This window comes from Dreissena polymorpha, chromosome 11 (genome assembly GCF_020536995.1).
Source record: "Dreissena polymorpha isolate Duluth1 chromosome 11, UMN_Dpol_1.0, whole genome shotgun sequence".
Classification (NCBI taxonomy): domain Eukaryota; kingdom Metazoa; phylum Mollusca; class Bivalvia; order Myida; family Dreissenidae; genus Dreissena; species Dreissena polymorpha.
Genome location: NC_068365.1, coordinates 58,137,999 through 58,154,292, shown reverse-complemented (window position 1 = coordinate 58,154,292; position 16,294 = coordinate 58,137,999). Strand labels below are relative to the sequence as shown.

General features: G+C 36.6%; 1 protein-coding gene across 1 annotated transcript in view; it reads left to right on the top strand.

Moving 5' to 3' along the window:
* LOC127850446 (cullin-5-like) overlaps positions 1 to 16,061 on the top strand; it is a 28,324-nt gene extending 12,263 nt beyond the window's left edge. The window contains exons 7-17 of the mRNA XM_052383474.1: positions 970 to 1,063; positions 4,978 to 5,108; positions 5,452 to 5,624; positions 6,053 to 6,185; positions 6,821 to 6,952; positions 7,401 to 7,524; positions 8,915 to 9,087; positions 10,197 to 10,358; positions 11,567 to 11,685; positions 12,343 to 12,466; positions 14,664 to 16,061. Coding sequence (XP_052239434.1) covers positions 970 to 1,063; positions 4,978 to 5,108; positions 5,452 to 5,624; positions 6,053 to 6,185; positions 6,821 to 6,952; positions 7,401 to 7,524; positions 8,915 to 9,087; positions 10,197 to 10,358; positions 11,567 to 11,685; positions 12,343 to 12,466; positions 14,664 to 14,858 — 1,560 coding nt within the window. The 3' untranslated portion in view covers positions 14,859 to 16,061. The remainder of the gene's footprint in view (positions 1 to 969; positions 1,064 to 4,977; positions 5,109 to 5,451; positions 5,625 to 6,052; positions 6,186 to 6,820; positions 6,953 to 7,400; positions 7,525 to 8,914; positions 9,088 to 10,196; positions 10,359 to 11,566; positions 11,686 to 12,342; positions 12,467 to 14,663) is intronic.
* The last annotated feature ends 233 nt before the right edge of the window (positions 16,062 to 16,294 follow it).

The window sequence follows — 16,294 nt, the reverse complement described above, 5'->3', positions numbered from 1 at the left end:
TAAATTACTAAAATGAGAAGAATTTATCCCAAGTAAGGCTAATTTACCAATATGGCTAAAGAAATATTTATTTGGCCACAATTTGTCCTTCATTTATACGCATTAGATAACTCAAATAAGTAGAATTTAACCCAAGTCAGTCAAATTAGGCTTAAAGTAACATAAATACTCAAAATCAACGAGTTTTTCGCAGAATATTTTGTTAAACAAAGTTAACCCATTACAAAACAGTGTTCTTATAGCAATAGCCTAAATTTCAACGCTAGATGTGGTATGGTAACATAGATTTAACGAACATGAGAAATACCTCGTGCTTCCGAAGCTGCCCGTAGCCAATCTTCGCTTGTAAAGGTTCGGATATCGTAGCTGGAAATTCACATCAAATATATTATGACACAAAAAATAAAAACAAGCATTTTGTATGGTGTTAGATATATGTAAACAAACCACATCTAGTGTTGAAATTTTGGTTATTGATATAAGGAAAATTTATTTTTTGAAATATTTTAAGAAATATTCGTTGATTTTGACTATGTATGGACTTTACAGAAACTTTTGAGCCAGGGAAACCAATGTGGTCACATTTCATGATTTGATATTCATGGATTGCCAAAGAATTGAGAAAATTTGGAGCTTAATGATGTCTAGTCCTTGAATATTACAGCCTTTAGTCAAATGTTCAGTGATACAAATACTTAAGTCTCAAGAATCTTGTTTGTGTATACATGTCAATCTTTTATATGTGAGTTCTTTTATCTTTTAATTACCTTACCTTGGTTTCTCCAAATTTGCACAAACTTTAGCGTTTTTATTATGCTTTACAATGTTCAACTGCATTTCAAACATATGCTATTTAACCTCCAAAAGAGATGCTGAATATATTAATTGTTATTGTTATAAATTGTTAATTGTTATAGTTAAGATGAATGTGAATCAAAAGTTAAATTTGTCATTTATTCTTAATTTCAGTTGACAGAATGCTGTGTGAATGTTCTTGTAACGGCATTTAAGGAAACTATACTCCAGGAGTGTGCTCAAATGATCAGAAACAATGAAACTGAAAGTATGTGTAAAATGTATTTATCAGAAAAAACGTTATTAATACATAACTGAGAAGTGAGCAATAAGTTTGTTATCTGATTACCTTGGTCATGAAAACGTAATCTTGAGTATATATTATTGGCTGAATTAGAAGCAGGTATTTTTGCGTGACATTTCTGTTACAGATATACTTGTTTCTCATTGAATAATGGATGGTTTATCTCAGATACATATGAGCCTTTGACTGGGAAAACTGTGTTTATCTCATAGAGTACTTTATAGAATAGCTTGCGTAGTATGCACAGGTTTCAATCCTAGATTGGATTTTTAGCTCACCTGATTGCTCAGGTGAGCTTTCGTGACCGGTCTTTGTTCATCGTATGTCCGTCGGTTTGTCCGTCCGTTAACATTTGCTCGTAAACACTCTAGAGGCCACATTTCTTGTCCCATCTTCATGAAACTTAGTCAGAAGCTTTGTCCCAATGAAATCTCGGCCGAGTTCGAAACTAGGTCACTAGGTAAAAAAAAAGAAAAACCTTGTAAACACTGTAGAAGTCACATTTCATGCCCAATCTTCATGTAACTTTATCAAAATGTTTGTCTGAATGATATCTTGGTTGAGTTCAAAAGTGGTTCCGATCCGTATAAAAACATGGCCGCCAGTGGGCGGGGCAGTTTTCCTTATTTGGCTAAAGAGAAACCTTGTAAACACTCTAGAAGTCACAATTTTTGCCCAATCATCATGAAAGTTGGTCAAAACATTGGTTCAATTGATGTCTCGGACGAGTTCGAAAATGGTCGAGATCAGTGAAAAAACATGGCCGCCAGTGGGCGGGGCATTTTTCTCTATATGTATATGGTGGCAGTTTTCCCTATTTGGCTATAGAGAAACCTTGTAAACACTCTAGAAGTCGCAATTTTTGCCCATTCATCATGAAAGTTGGTCAAAACATTGGTTTTATTGATATCTCGGACGAGTTTGAAAATAGTCGGGATCGTTGAAAAAACATGGCCGCCAGTGGGCGGGGCATTTTTCTCTATATGTATATAGTGAAAACATGTGGACACAAGAGAAGTCACATTTTTGGCCCAATTTTCATCAAATTTGCTCAGAACGTTTGTTTCCTTGATACGAGAGTTGAGTTCAAAAATGGTTCCGGTCAGTTGAATAACATGGCTGCTGGGAGGGGGGCAGTTTTCTCATTATGCCCCCCCCCCCCTTTTGAAGAAGAGGGGGTATATTGTTTTGCTCATATCGGTCCGTCTGTCCACCAGATAGTTTCCGGATGATAACTCAAGAGCGCTTATGCCAAAGGATCATGAAACTTCATAGGTACATTGATCATGACTCGTAGATGACCCCTATTGATTTTCAGGTCACTTTGTCAAAGGTCAAGGTCACAATGACCCGAAATAGTTAAATGGTTTTCAGATGATGACTCAAGAACGCTTAGGCCTAGGATCATGAAACTTCATAGGTACATTGATCATGACTCGTAGATGACCCTTTTGATTTTCAGGTCACTAGGTCAAAGGTCAAGGTCACGATGACCTGAAATAGTAAAATGGTTTCTGGATGATAACTCAAGAACGCTTATGCCTAGGATCATGAAACTTCAAAGATACATTGATCATGACTCGCAGATGACCCCTATTGATTTCCAGGTCACTAGGTCAAAGGTCAAGGTCACGGTGACCCCCAAAGCAGTAAAATGGTTTCCGGATTATAACTCAAGAACGCTTATGCCTAGGATCATGAAACTTCATAGGTACATTGATCATAACTCGTAGATGACCCCTATTAATTTTCAGGTCACTGGGTCAAAGGTCAAGGTCACGATGACCCGAAATAGTTAAATGGTTTCCGGATGATAACTCAAGAACGCTTAGGCCTAGGATCATGAAACTTCATAGGTACATTGATCATGACTCGTAGATGACCCTTTTGATTTTCAGGTCACTAGGTCAAAGGTCAAGGTCACAATGACCTGAAATAGTCAAATGGTTTCTGGATGATAACTCAAGAACGCTTATGCCTAGGATCATGAAACTTCTAGGTACAATGATCATGACTTGCAGATTACCCCTATTGATTTTCAGGTCACTAGGTCAAAGGTCAAGGTCACGGTGTCCTGAAATAGTAAAATGGTTTCTGAATGATAACTCAAGAACGCTTATGCCTAGGTTCATGAAACTTCATAGGTATATTGGTCATGACTCGCAGATGACCCCTATTGATTATCAGGTCACTAGGTCTAAGGTCAAGGTCACAGTGCCAATAAACGTATTCACACAATGGCTGTCAAGGTCACGGTGACTCAACTTAGAAAAATGGTTTCTGGATGATAACTCAAGAATGCTTACGCCTAGGATCATGAAACTTCATAGGTACATTGATCATGAATCGCAGATGAAATAATGATGAAACTTGACCAGGATGTTTGTCTGGACAATATCTAGGTCAAGTTTGACATTTGATAAAGATTGAATGAACCGGCTCCTCTCAGGTGAGCGAACTAGGGCCATCTTGGCCTTCTTGTTGTTTAGAAGGGATTTCCTATACAAAAAATCCTTTAATGTGAAAAGTGTCATCTCTGACCTACCTGTGCAGACTTTACTGGTTAATCTGGGAGGATACTTTACACACATTCATTAAACCTTTACCCCATAAAAAGCAAAGTGAAAATGGCTTTGCAACCAGCATAAAACCAGAACAGTCTGTGAGTAACTCGCAGTCTGTTCAGGTATTATGCTTTTTGCTGCTCAGTATCTACCAGTAAGGGTTGGAAATGAATCCTTTAGAATTTCAATTTGTTTAGAAAGATCTTTAATTAAATTTAACTTTCTAAGGGACTACAAATGTGTCACAATACGTATCTAAGTGGTAAAGGGTTAAGCCCAGTTTTCCCAGAGGCAGGCTCATACTTTTGTCATATTTTTATGACAGTGAATACTTTGCATATTTTGTAATAGAAGTCCATATATGTTGTTGTAAATAATGTTTAAACCAGTGTCACTCTTTTTAGCACGGCTGTTTTCAAAGAAAACCCGAGGTATTGTCATAGCCAGCTCGCCGTCAGCCGTCCGTTGTAGGCGTCTTGCTAAAACCTTAAGATTGGCTCTAAAATCAAAGTGCTTCCACCTACAACTTTGAAACTTTATATGTAGATGCACCTTGATGAGTTCTACACGCCACACCCATTTTTGGGTCACTAGGTCAAAGATCAAGGTCACTGTGACCTCTAATATAAAACTTTAACATAGGCTCTAAAGTCAAAGTGCTTCCACCTACAACTTTGAAACTTCATATGTAGATGCACCTTCATGAGTTCTACACGACACACCCATTTTTGGGTCACTAGGTCAAAGGACAAGGTCACTGTGACCTCTAATATAAAACTTTAACATAGGCTCTAAAGTCAAAGTGCTTCCACCTACAACTTTGAAACTGTATATGTAGATGCACCTTGATGAGTTCTACACGCCACACCCATTTTTGGGTCACTAGGTCAAAGATCAAGGTCACTATGACCGCTAATATAAAACTTTAACATAGGCTCTAAAGACAAAGTGCTTCCACCTACAACTTTGAAACTTCATATGTAGATGCACCTTCATGAGTTCTACACGCCACACCCATTTTTGGGTCACTAGGTCAAAGAACAAGGTCACTGTGACCTCTAATATAAAACTTTAACATAGGCTCTAAAATCAAAGTGCTTCCACCTACAACTTTGAAACTTCATATGTAGATGCACCTTGATGAGTTCTGCACGCCAAACCCATTTTTGGGTGACTAGGTCAAAGGTCAAGGTCACTGTGACCTCTAAAAAAAAATAATTCTGACAACCTTTCGCAGCTGAGCGTGGCACCCGTTATGCGGTGCTCTTGTTAAATCATACCTACAACATCAAGGTAAAATGTGTGGTATTGCAGAGTTGCGTCTGATGTTCAATCTGATGGACCGAGTGCCTGACGGTATCACGCCAATGTTACATGATCTTGAGGCACACGTTGTTAACCAGGGACTGGCTGACATGATTGCTGCAGCGGACATCATTACATCGGTAAGTCCAGTTTCATTAACCCACTCAGAAGCAAAGTGAAAATGGCTGTATCATATGCAATCAGCATTGGACCACAACAGCCCACGACTAACTTACAGTCTGTTCAGGTTTTATGCTGTTTGCTGCTCATGGGTATAATATGATACTGTTGTAAATTATGCTTTTAAAACTTGAATCTAGTATGAAAGGTCTTAGTGAATGTTTGTTACAGGATTCAGAGAAATATGTGGAGCAGTTGTTAGAGTTATTTAACCGGTTTGTGTATGTTTTGTTACAGGATTCAGAAAAATATGTGGAGCAGTTGTTAGAGTTATTTAACCTGTTTGTGTATGTTTTGTTACAGGATTCAGAGAAATATGTGGAGCAGTTGTTAGAGTTATTTAACCGGTTCAGCTTGTTGGTACATGAGGCCTTCAACGATGACCCCCGGTTCCTTACGGCCCGGGACAAGGCGTACAAGAATGTTGTTAACGATACTAGTGTGTTCAAACTGGAAATTCCCATAAAAAATAAAGGGTATTTATTAAATATAGTTATTTACATGTAGACAGAAAAAATGTGTATTATAACAGTTTGCAGAGAATATTATCATTATACAAGGCTTTCAAAGTCATAGTGCTTAATCAAAGTAACTTTACACTAGACTTCACACAATTCTCCGTATTGGACATAGGAATGAAGAAATAGCTCATTATGTATTACTTTCCCTGGTTCCAAATTTTCTTCACCCAAATTGGCCTCACTTTATTAAGCCAAATTAGCTTATGTTTTGTAATTGGCTTGACATCTGTTGAAATTTATGGAACTGTCACGGTCTTTCAATCTTCTCCCTAGACACCAAGTATTTGTTCAGGAACTTGACTGGAGACGTTTCAATAAAACTTCAGTTTTCTTTATGATAGATCTTTAGTAAAGAGGTCTAAACTTAGCTTATCATTTTCCAGAATGGGAACGAAGACCCAGCCTGAGTCCAAGTGCCCTGAACTGCTGGCCAACTACTGTGATATGCTGCTGAGGAAGACACCGCTGAGTAAGAAACTCACATCTGAGGAGGTGGAGAAGAAGCTCCGAGATGTGGTATGTCATGCTGGGAGATTGAGCAATCAGTGTGAGGCTGTTGTAACTGTTTTGGTAATGTTTGGCAGGTACAGCTGATATGGGAGATTGAGCAATCAGTGTGAGGCTGTTGTAACTGTTTTGGTAATGTTTGGCAGGTACAGCTGATATGCGCTCTTTGGAGTAGAAGTTTTTATGAGCGCATAGTGATGAAGAAAATGTGCATGGTTTGTCAAAAGGGAATGTTTAGTATGAGTACAGTTATTTGTGATTTTTTGTTAGGCTTTAGTCAACTGGATATAGAAACAAATGATTAAAACAATAAAATGATTTGGCAAATGTCTTTTAGGAGTACACTAATTTGTGAAAAAAAAATTAAATGGCTGTAATCAACAGAATATAGAAAACATGTTTAAAAGAACAAAATTGCTTTTACATAGACCATTTAAAGAAAAAAAATGAAATCATTTATTAGCCTGAAAGTTGTGTGTGTATAATTAAACATCAGGGAAATGCGGGCATTTATATGTGTTTGAACATTAATTGGCATATATACCGGTACATTAAAAGAAGTAGTTACTGAACAGAATTAGTGGTAAGTCATTTGTAGTCACATTAGCCTCTAACACTGTGATTCTGTTCCTCCATGTAAACAGCTGCTGGTGCTGAAGTACGTACAGAACAAGGACGTGTTCATGCGCTACCACAAGGCCCACCTGACGCGCAGGCTGATCCTCGACACGTCTGCAGACAATGAGAAGGAGGAGAACATGGTGGAGTGGCTCAGGGTACGCACTTATTAGGCACCAATTGTCATTTCATTTAATTCTTTATTCATACATAAAGGACAAATTAGGAATTACTGTATTTAGTGAGGAGTGGTCCCAAAGCACATGAAAGTGCAAGTAAAAGAAATAGTGTAATGAATTTTGTCTGAAAACCCTTCAGTGTTTTAAAAATTAAATATACCCTTGTTCTTTTAAAACTGGGCCTAATGCATGTGTGTAGAGTGTCATTCCAGATTAGCCTGTGTAGTCTGCACAGACTAAAAAGGGACAATAATTTCCGCCTACACTGGATTTTCAAAAAGAAGATACTTCTATTAAACAAAAGATTCCATAGAAGTAGAATGTTTTATCCCTGATAAGCCTGTGCAGACTGCACTTTAGGCACATGCATTAAGCTCCATCATTCGCCACCCAATTTCTGTCCAATCTTGTGCTTGTCCCTCTACAGGAGGTGGGCATGCCAGCTGACTACGTGAACAAACTGGCAAGGATGTTCCAGGACATCAAGGTCAGTGAGGACCTGAACAGTGAGTTCAAGGACGCTCACAGGAACAACAATGAATACATCGCAGGTGAGACTGTAATCAGAGAATATTTTCAATCTTTAGCTGTTAGATTTTTTACTGGTCCTGCATTTCAATGTTTAAATATGTATCTTAGTGGTAAAGGGTTAATGTAAAGTTAAATTTAATTCCTTGGTTTAGTAGCACAAACATAATTAAGTCAGTATGACTCAACTTTGAGTTTTTTTCTCAATTTTTGAGATGAGTTTGATCATCATGCTCATGTTGAGTGTTATTCTTTAAGCCGATATTTGAGATTGTTTGTGTGCAGATCAAAAATCTAAAATCTCATCTTCAGACTTCAGCTCAAGAATTTAGGATGTTCATGATAATGGGCCCGTGGCACTGAATTCAAAGATGCTCATAGGAACAACAGTAAAAAAATGGTTACAGATAAGTTCTGTTCTATGAGAATGTTGAAGATTCCTACAATTTTAATGCTCATTGATAGTCATAGTTTGATATTTATCCTATTACCACATGAAAATCGATAGTATAACAACGATTGTATAAACTTGAGCTTTATACTATCGCTCTTTTTAGATCAGATTAATTTTGGGTTTTTCCAAAAAATGGAGAATCTGTTTTTGTCAATAACGAAAAAACAACATCTTAAACGATATTTGATAATTATTAATGGAAAAAGGAGGAAATAAAAGGATAATTAGAATATTAGGTGAGTTTTGGATAAAGATCAAGTTTATCATGCTCGGCTCGAACTGTGTTAGCGCTGGGCAAGCCTGGCGCTACATCGGTTCTAAGCCTCGCATTATAAACTTGATCTTTATCCAAAACTCACATAATATTCTATAGAATAGACCCTTGTCCCTCTGTCCATGGCATGTATTATTCTGATGTTTTGGTCAGGAGTATCTAACAAAAGTCAACAGACATCTGTCTGTGTTTTTCTTCAACAATAATTATTATTGTTCTTTAGCATTTATGATAACTAGTTCAATTTTAGTAACAAAAAATGTATAAACTTTAGACTTCCAAATCTTGAACACATGTGCATTGGCACGTTTTGTTTATCCTTCTCATTTTCTGTCTGACAACTAAATGCGCTTTCAATCTGTGTTTATCTTTACCTTAATTTTGAGTTGATAAACAACAAAATCACTAATGCAAGCACTTGGGCCCATACATTTGACTGTCTGTCAGATGTTTGCTTAAATGAAAGTGGCATGATGGATATGGTGTTGACCTAGCAACCAAGAGGTCACATGTTGATCCTCACTGTGGGATCCTTCTTTAGATCTCCTCAAAAGACACCAAGTACTAGTTCTACTCAGCAAATGAACTTGAGAGTGTTTCATGAAGCCTTAGGCTCTAGATGCATCAAGCAAAAATAAATAGGTTTAAAATAAATTGTTTGACAACAAATGCACTTCTGTTCCAGACTCCATAAACATCAAGATCCTGAACGCGGGTGCCTGGGCGCGTTCGTCTGATCGTCTCTCCGTCTCTCTACCCATGGAGCTAGAGGATTACATACCCCAGGTCGAGGACTTCTACAGACAGAAGCACAGTGGGCGCAAACTGCAGTGGCACCACCTCATGTCTAATGGCATCGTGAGTTTAAGTTTTTATTTCTTGAATGCTCCTTTAAGCTTATAGTTCACTTTTCAAATAGAATTTTATTTATATTAAACCTCTTCTTTTCATGAAAATTGTTAATGTTTTCTTGAATGCTTCCTTTAACCTTCTCAAATGGATTTTATAGCTTGCCTATTATATATGAAATATATATACCGGTAGTGGAGCTATCCTACTCACGTTTGACAAAACAACACTTACCTTACATACCACAATGCACTTCACCCAAACCATCCCCCACGCCCCCCCCCCCCCCCCAAGAATCCCCCCCTCAACCCCCCCCCCCAAATAATTTTTTTTTTCTTATTTTTGAAAGATCATCTATTAAATGATCACACACCCACATTATACCCCCGCCCCCCCCCCCTCTCCATGATGGCTTACGTTATACTGTCAAGCACTCAAATAGTTAAGCGCGCTGTCCTCTGACAGCTCTTGTTTAATTTACCTCCTCTTTCAAATATTTTTTATGTTTACTATTAATTTAAACAAATTATTGTAGGTGTTTGTGTTGATTTTAACTCCTAAGGAGTGTGTTTATTTTTTGTATGTATCATCAATTAAGGCAGTTTATGTTATTGGCATACGTATGTTCACTTAGTACAGGTATCATGATTACTCAGCAAAAGTGAGTGCAGTGAAGGTTCACTGACTTCTCTGATATGACTGAAATACTATTTATAATGACAAAAGAAGCCAAATAAGCAATTAAAACAAAGGTTGAATGCTCGTTTAAGCTTGTTTGCTCACATAAACAATGTTTTTATTTTCATATTGAACCTTCTAAGATGAAAATTGTATTAAAAAAAAAAGATTTTATATACACTAGTATTTAAAATCAACATCATGTCCAAAAGTCCAAAGGTTGAATACCTTGAATTAGGACTGGTTTTAAAACTGCTTTTACAGCCATTTAACTATTGGCATCAGTTCATGGACCTACACTCTAACATTAAGATCAGCTTATTTTGCCAAACAAAGTTGATTTGTAGATTAACTGGCCACTGTGATGTTCTGTTGAAAATGACTAAATTTCAACCACAAGCACAAATTGAGACCACCGATATTGTTTTACTTATTTCCAGATCACATTCAACAATGACATCGGTCGCTTTGATGTGGAGGTGACCACATTTCAGATGACTGTCTTGTTTGCATGGAATCAGCGACCAAAGGATAAAATCTCGTATGAAAGTCTTAAACTTGCTACAGAATTACCAGACGCGGAGCTGAGGAGAACACTCTGGGTAAAGATAAGAGAAGTTTATGAATTTTATGGCTTATACTTATCCAATGCTCGTTGTTGTTTTAAGATAAAGGTAGACAATTGGACATAAATAGAGAATAATAGGTTGGTGATGTGGATTGAGAATGCTTATCTGGCAAGTCGGAGAAGTTATCGGGTGAGCCTTGGGCTCAGCCAATAAGATCCTCCAACGAGCCAGATAACCATTCTCCATCCACGTCACTAACCTATTATTCTATTTATCCTGTCACATTCGTTGAAATGTTTTTAAAATATCCAGTTTTCGAGTATTTTGTGTTTAAATATTTAATATGGGATAAAACACGCGCGAACAAAAACATTGTTACGTCACATCATGCAAAACGCTTAGGCTAGCTTCCATCTTGTTAAACAACACAGAAATCGAGTCAATCGTTATTAATTCAATTCACAAATACAAAATTATGCTGTTTAAATAATAATGTTTAAACAAACAGTGCTTTACATGTATTTTGTTAATTTTTTTAATTGAAGTATATTTTATTAATAGAAAATAGTACAGTCGTGCGCATGCGCGGAGAGCAACTGACGGATATTCGAGGTCACGTGGTCATCTAGCCTAATATTTTTTGGGATATTAAGTTACCTGGTTATCGGGCTGATTTAAAGGCATGTGACAGGATAAAATAGGTATCCTTACAGAGGTCTCAAGATTATAGTATTTGTCCATCACTGTGTCTCACTAGATTTTATGACAAGTGTTTTCATAGTAGGAACATAAGCTCTACTTTAAACAATAAACTTAGTCTGAGAAGTTCTCTGAACTATATACAGACAAAGCCCGATACAATAAACCACAGGATACCAGCTTGGGAAAGTGTTGTCCCCGATACACACTATATACACACATTAATTAAGCTTCTTTTTCCCAGAGGGAGAATCAAGTAAGCAACATATTCTTGTTCTGAGAAAACTGGGCTTAATTCATGTGTGTAAAGTGTCGTCCCAGATTAGCCTGTGCAGTCCTCACAGGCTAATCAGGGACGACACTTTCCGCTTTAATGGTATTTTTAGTTTCAAGGAAGTCCCTCCTTACCGAAAATCAAGTTTAGGCGGAAAGTGTCGTCCCTGATTAGCCTGTGCGGACTGCACAGGCTAATCTGGGACGACACTTTACGCACATGCATTATGACCAGCTTTCACAGAACAAGACACATATTCTTGTTTTAGTCGCTGGTGGCATTCCCTAAGATCAAGCGGCAGGTGCTCTCATGTTCTGGGGAGGTGAAAGCGCCCAAGGACATCACCGACGGGACACAGTTCTGGGTGAACCAGGAGTTTGCTTTAGTGTACGACAAGTTTCTTCCTGTCATTTGTTAGGCCATTGGTGTACAATGTGTTATAACATGTTGTGGTTTAATTTGTTAAGGGTTATCTGTGTGACTGTTCAACTTATTTTGTTTGAGATACAAAAGTTTCACTTTGTGTATGAAAGATTTAAATTAACTAGTGTGCTTTTTAAACATTTATGAAGTGTGTTCTATAATACATTTTTTGTATGCCTAATATTTATATAGGGTATGTCTATAATGATATAAAAAATACAAAATTTATTGACGAAATAGAGAGGAGTATACTAGATTCACAATGGAAATCTGTCTGTCCTTCCGTCTGAAGATCCGTCAGTCTGCACATGAGTATCAGAAACAATTCTTTCAGCTTTTATGGAATTTTTTATTCATATAAAGACAGAAAATCCAGTTAAGGCAGAAAGTGTGTCCCTGATTAGACTGCACGGGCCCTGATTAGCCTGTGCAGACTGCACAAGCAAATCTGGAACGAATTAAGCCCCCTTTTCTCAGAGTGATGCTCCAATATAATGAAAAAATTAAGTTTATATGACACAGTCGCAGAGATAAAAAAATTATGATGTCATTAAGGACCATATTAGTTTGTATTAGTATGTTAATCCTCTGCCTCAATACTTGTACCTCTGCTTTCTGCAGCAAGAACGGGAAGGTTCAGAAGCGAGGCAAGATCAATCTGATTGGTCGGCTGCAGTTGTCAACGGAGAAGAGCAAGGAGGAAGACAATGAGGGCATCATGCAGCTGCGAATTCTCAGAGTTCAGGCGAGTGGCAAAAAAAAGTTAAATTTAATGTAACCTGCAAACAAAGTTTGTTATCCACCGCAAAAGGCGGAGGGACATGACATTGGCGTTGTCCGGCTGTCACAAAATTAATTTTTTGTGTGGGGGATATCATGTCAATGATTTGCTTGGAAAGGAATTTATTGGAGTCACTCTGTTGGTCTGTCAACATAAAATGCCGTTATAAGTTTGTGTTGTGGAACATGGTTGAAAAAAAAAACGGTGTGCTTGCATCAGTCACACTTCTGGCCAATCTTTAGCTATAAATAAAAAGGGATTTCGCAGTTTCATGGTTTTTTGAAAACATTTCTCCGGCTAAACCCTTTTTTCATTTATAACATTAAAATACAGCAAATTGTATTTGAAGATTAAATAAATGAACCTAATTTTTTACTTGAGCATACCAGCAATAACTGATGCTCGAGTCAACATGTGTCAATCGCAAAAGAAGGGGCAATTTTACATAAATATCTGGTTAATTTCTTTATTAATTCTGGCTGCCATAACTTATACTGTCCCTTTTTATATTTTCTGATGTTTTAGGACATACAGTTATAGGGAAAAAACCTTGGCAAAGTCTGCCAGAAAAAAACTATTTAAAATGGAAATTGAAAGTTGTGTTAACAAATTCTTATCATACTGTCAAGGTTTATTTGTAAATATTCTAAGGATTCTCTTGTCACTAGTCAAAAAACAATGGTGAGCTAATTGTAAATCTCATGCTGATAATTTGATTGGACTATTTTGAATTTTTTCACATTGTGTGTCAAAAATTTATATTGATTTACATGTATATGCATTTATTTTCTTCAGAAAGTTCAAAACTATTGATATTTAATGTAACATAAATATGGGCCATGCTCTGTGAAAAGGGGTTTGATGCATGTATGTAAAGAGTCTTCCCAGATGAGCCTGTGCAGTCCGCACAGGCTATTCAGAGACAACACTTTCCGCTTAAACTTGATGTTTGCTAAGAAGAGACTTTCTGTAAAAGAAAAATACCATAAAAGCGGAAAGTGTTGTCCCTGATTAGCCTGTGCAGACTGCATTAAACCCCTTTTTACAGAGCAAGGCTCATAAATATTTTTATAACATGACCTACGCTCCAGGAGGGAAATAACGTTATGCTCAGTTTTGTTTATTACACGGGTGTTATTACACTAGTTATGTAACTGTGAAATCACGTCATTTTTGTGACGAAATAACGTCATTATTCGAGCGAATTTCTTCAGTTAAACTCTTACAATGTGAATAAACAATAAAATGAGCATCAAATAAAAAGAAAATTTGTTGGTCATGTTAGAAATAGAATCTTAGATTCGTGGTCATTTTGTGTTGAATTTATTAAACTCGACATCTAAATAAAGATTAAAATATGGCAAGCCTCGTTTTTATCTTCATTTAGATGACTTGTTTCATAAATTCAATACAAAACGACCACTCATGCAAGATCCTATATTTTTCTTTGGTAGACTGTCAATACATGGTTAGCTGCACCAAACAGCCTTAGTCCATACTATAAGACCTGTTTGCTTTTAAAATAAAATGCTGTTTGTGAATAATGTGTGATATTGCAATGTTAATTGTTTGCTGCATATTTTTTTATCTTTGACAATTCAGTATTTGGGTTTACAAATTATTTTAATCAGATTAAATCTTAAGGTACATCATATAAATCATGTTAGATGTATCAATTTTCATTTGCGAGTTGTAGATACAGTGTCAATTGCCCCATACCGGTGAAACCGGAGGGGACTTATGGTTTGCACTCCGTCTGTCTGTCAGTCTGTCTGTAAGTCTGTCTGTCTGTCAGTCCGTCACACTTTTCTGGATCCTGCGATAACTTTAAAAGTTCTTCATATTTTTTCATGAAACTTGAAACATGCATAGATGGCAATATGGACATTATGCACGTAATTTCATTTTGTTCCTATGTCAAGAATTCTGGTTGCTAAGGCAACAAATATTTTTTTTAATATTTTTTTTACTGACAATGGTGGAGTTTCACCGGTAGGGGACCATATTGCTTGGCAATCTCTTGTTATACCAATATTACATGCTACCTAAGAATATCAAATCATAGTCTATTGCCAACTAGACATTAACTGTATATTAATTTATAAAAAATGAACTAATGATATTTGTGATGAAAAACATTGTTGTTGTTTTTTATATTCAGGAGGCCATTGTGAAAATCATGAAGATGAGGAAGAAGATCACGAATGCAGCATTACAGACTGAACTTGTAGAAATCCTGAAAAACATGTTTTTACCATCCAAGAAACTGATCAAAGAACAAATTGAGTGGTTAATAGAACACAAGTACATGCGCCGAGATGAAGATAATATCAATCTATTTATTTATATGTCTTAAAGAACTTCCTGGGCAGAGTTATGTGTGGTATTTTTCCTGCTTGCAGCCATTTTAAATTTCCAGCAAATTGGATCGCAGTATTTCTGAGCCAAAAGTGAAGCTGACCAATCAGGAGTGGTTGTTTGAAAATTTGAAATGAGTCTACCAATGGGTGTTGTTCCTCTTAACTGAGGCTGCCCAATCAGGTTATTGGTTTTGAAATTCAGGCATAGACAGAAGGCTGTTCGGAGATTCAAGTCTGGTCATGTGTGCTGTGGGTTTCTTCAGAAAAATGGGACAAATAAAATAAAGCTGTTTGATCCCGCTATTTAGGTAGGGCTTTAAGTCCAATAGTAGGTTACAATGGTAATGTCCTATTGGACATCATTTAAATGTTGACATTATTTTTACTTTTTCCGGTGTATATTGCCAAATAGCATATTCAGATCAAGAAGTGGTGTTTAAACCACCTACTGGTATTAATTTTGCACACAACATGTATTGGGTATGTTTTTACACTAGAAATGTGTGAAGTCAAAACTTCTGATACTTAAGAATGTATTTTAAATGTTTTTGTTTTCTGATTAGCCATTATATTCATAATGCTATACGTGATGAACATTCAAACAGGAAAAAAACTGTCACATGGGAAAATATGTGTATGCTTTGTAAAAAGTCTGATATCTAAAAAAATAGAATATTAAGGTGTAACACTATTTGTGATCATGGCATAGAATGTCAAAGTTCATTTAGTCTGGCCTTAGCCTTGCTCTAGGAAAAAAGCTCTTAACCCTTTCCCACTCAGAAACAGAGTGAAAATGGCTATGTGCAAACAGCATATAACCAGAAAAGCATGCAACTAACTCGCAGTTTCTTCAGGTTTCATGCTGTTTGCTGCTCATCAGTATCTAAGGGTTGGAAATGAAGCCTTTAAAACTTAAATCTTTTAAGACAAGTCTTAAATTATATTTAACTTTCTAAGGCAACACAAAAGCGTCAAAATAAGTATCTAAGTAGTAAAAGTGCATTTAAGTAAAGTGTTATACCAGATCAGAATGAACACTTTAAGCACATGCACTCAGCCTGTTGTTCCAGAACACAGCTCCTTTGTTGATACTCCTGTGTTACTGTGTTACTTGACTGCTGTTTGAACTGTTAACTTTTCTACTATTTTAAAAAACATAAGTGTTTTATTGCTTCACAAACAAAGTTTAACAGGAGGTATATTGGAGTCACTCTTTCCATCAGTTTGTCGGTCTGTCCGTCTACATGGTTAAAACTGTGGAACAAACTTCTGCATTTCTCATGTGATTGAATTTAAACTTCTTATATTGCATCACATGGAAGTGTAGATGTGTAAGACGTTTATTTTCCTGCTCAGGGATGCACATGTTCCAGAGTTATGTAACCTTGAACTAAGCCATTTTGTTTGAAGAACCATATTATGATCAAAGCAT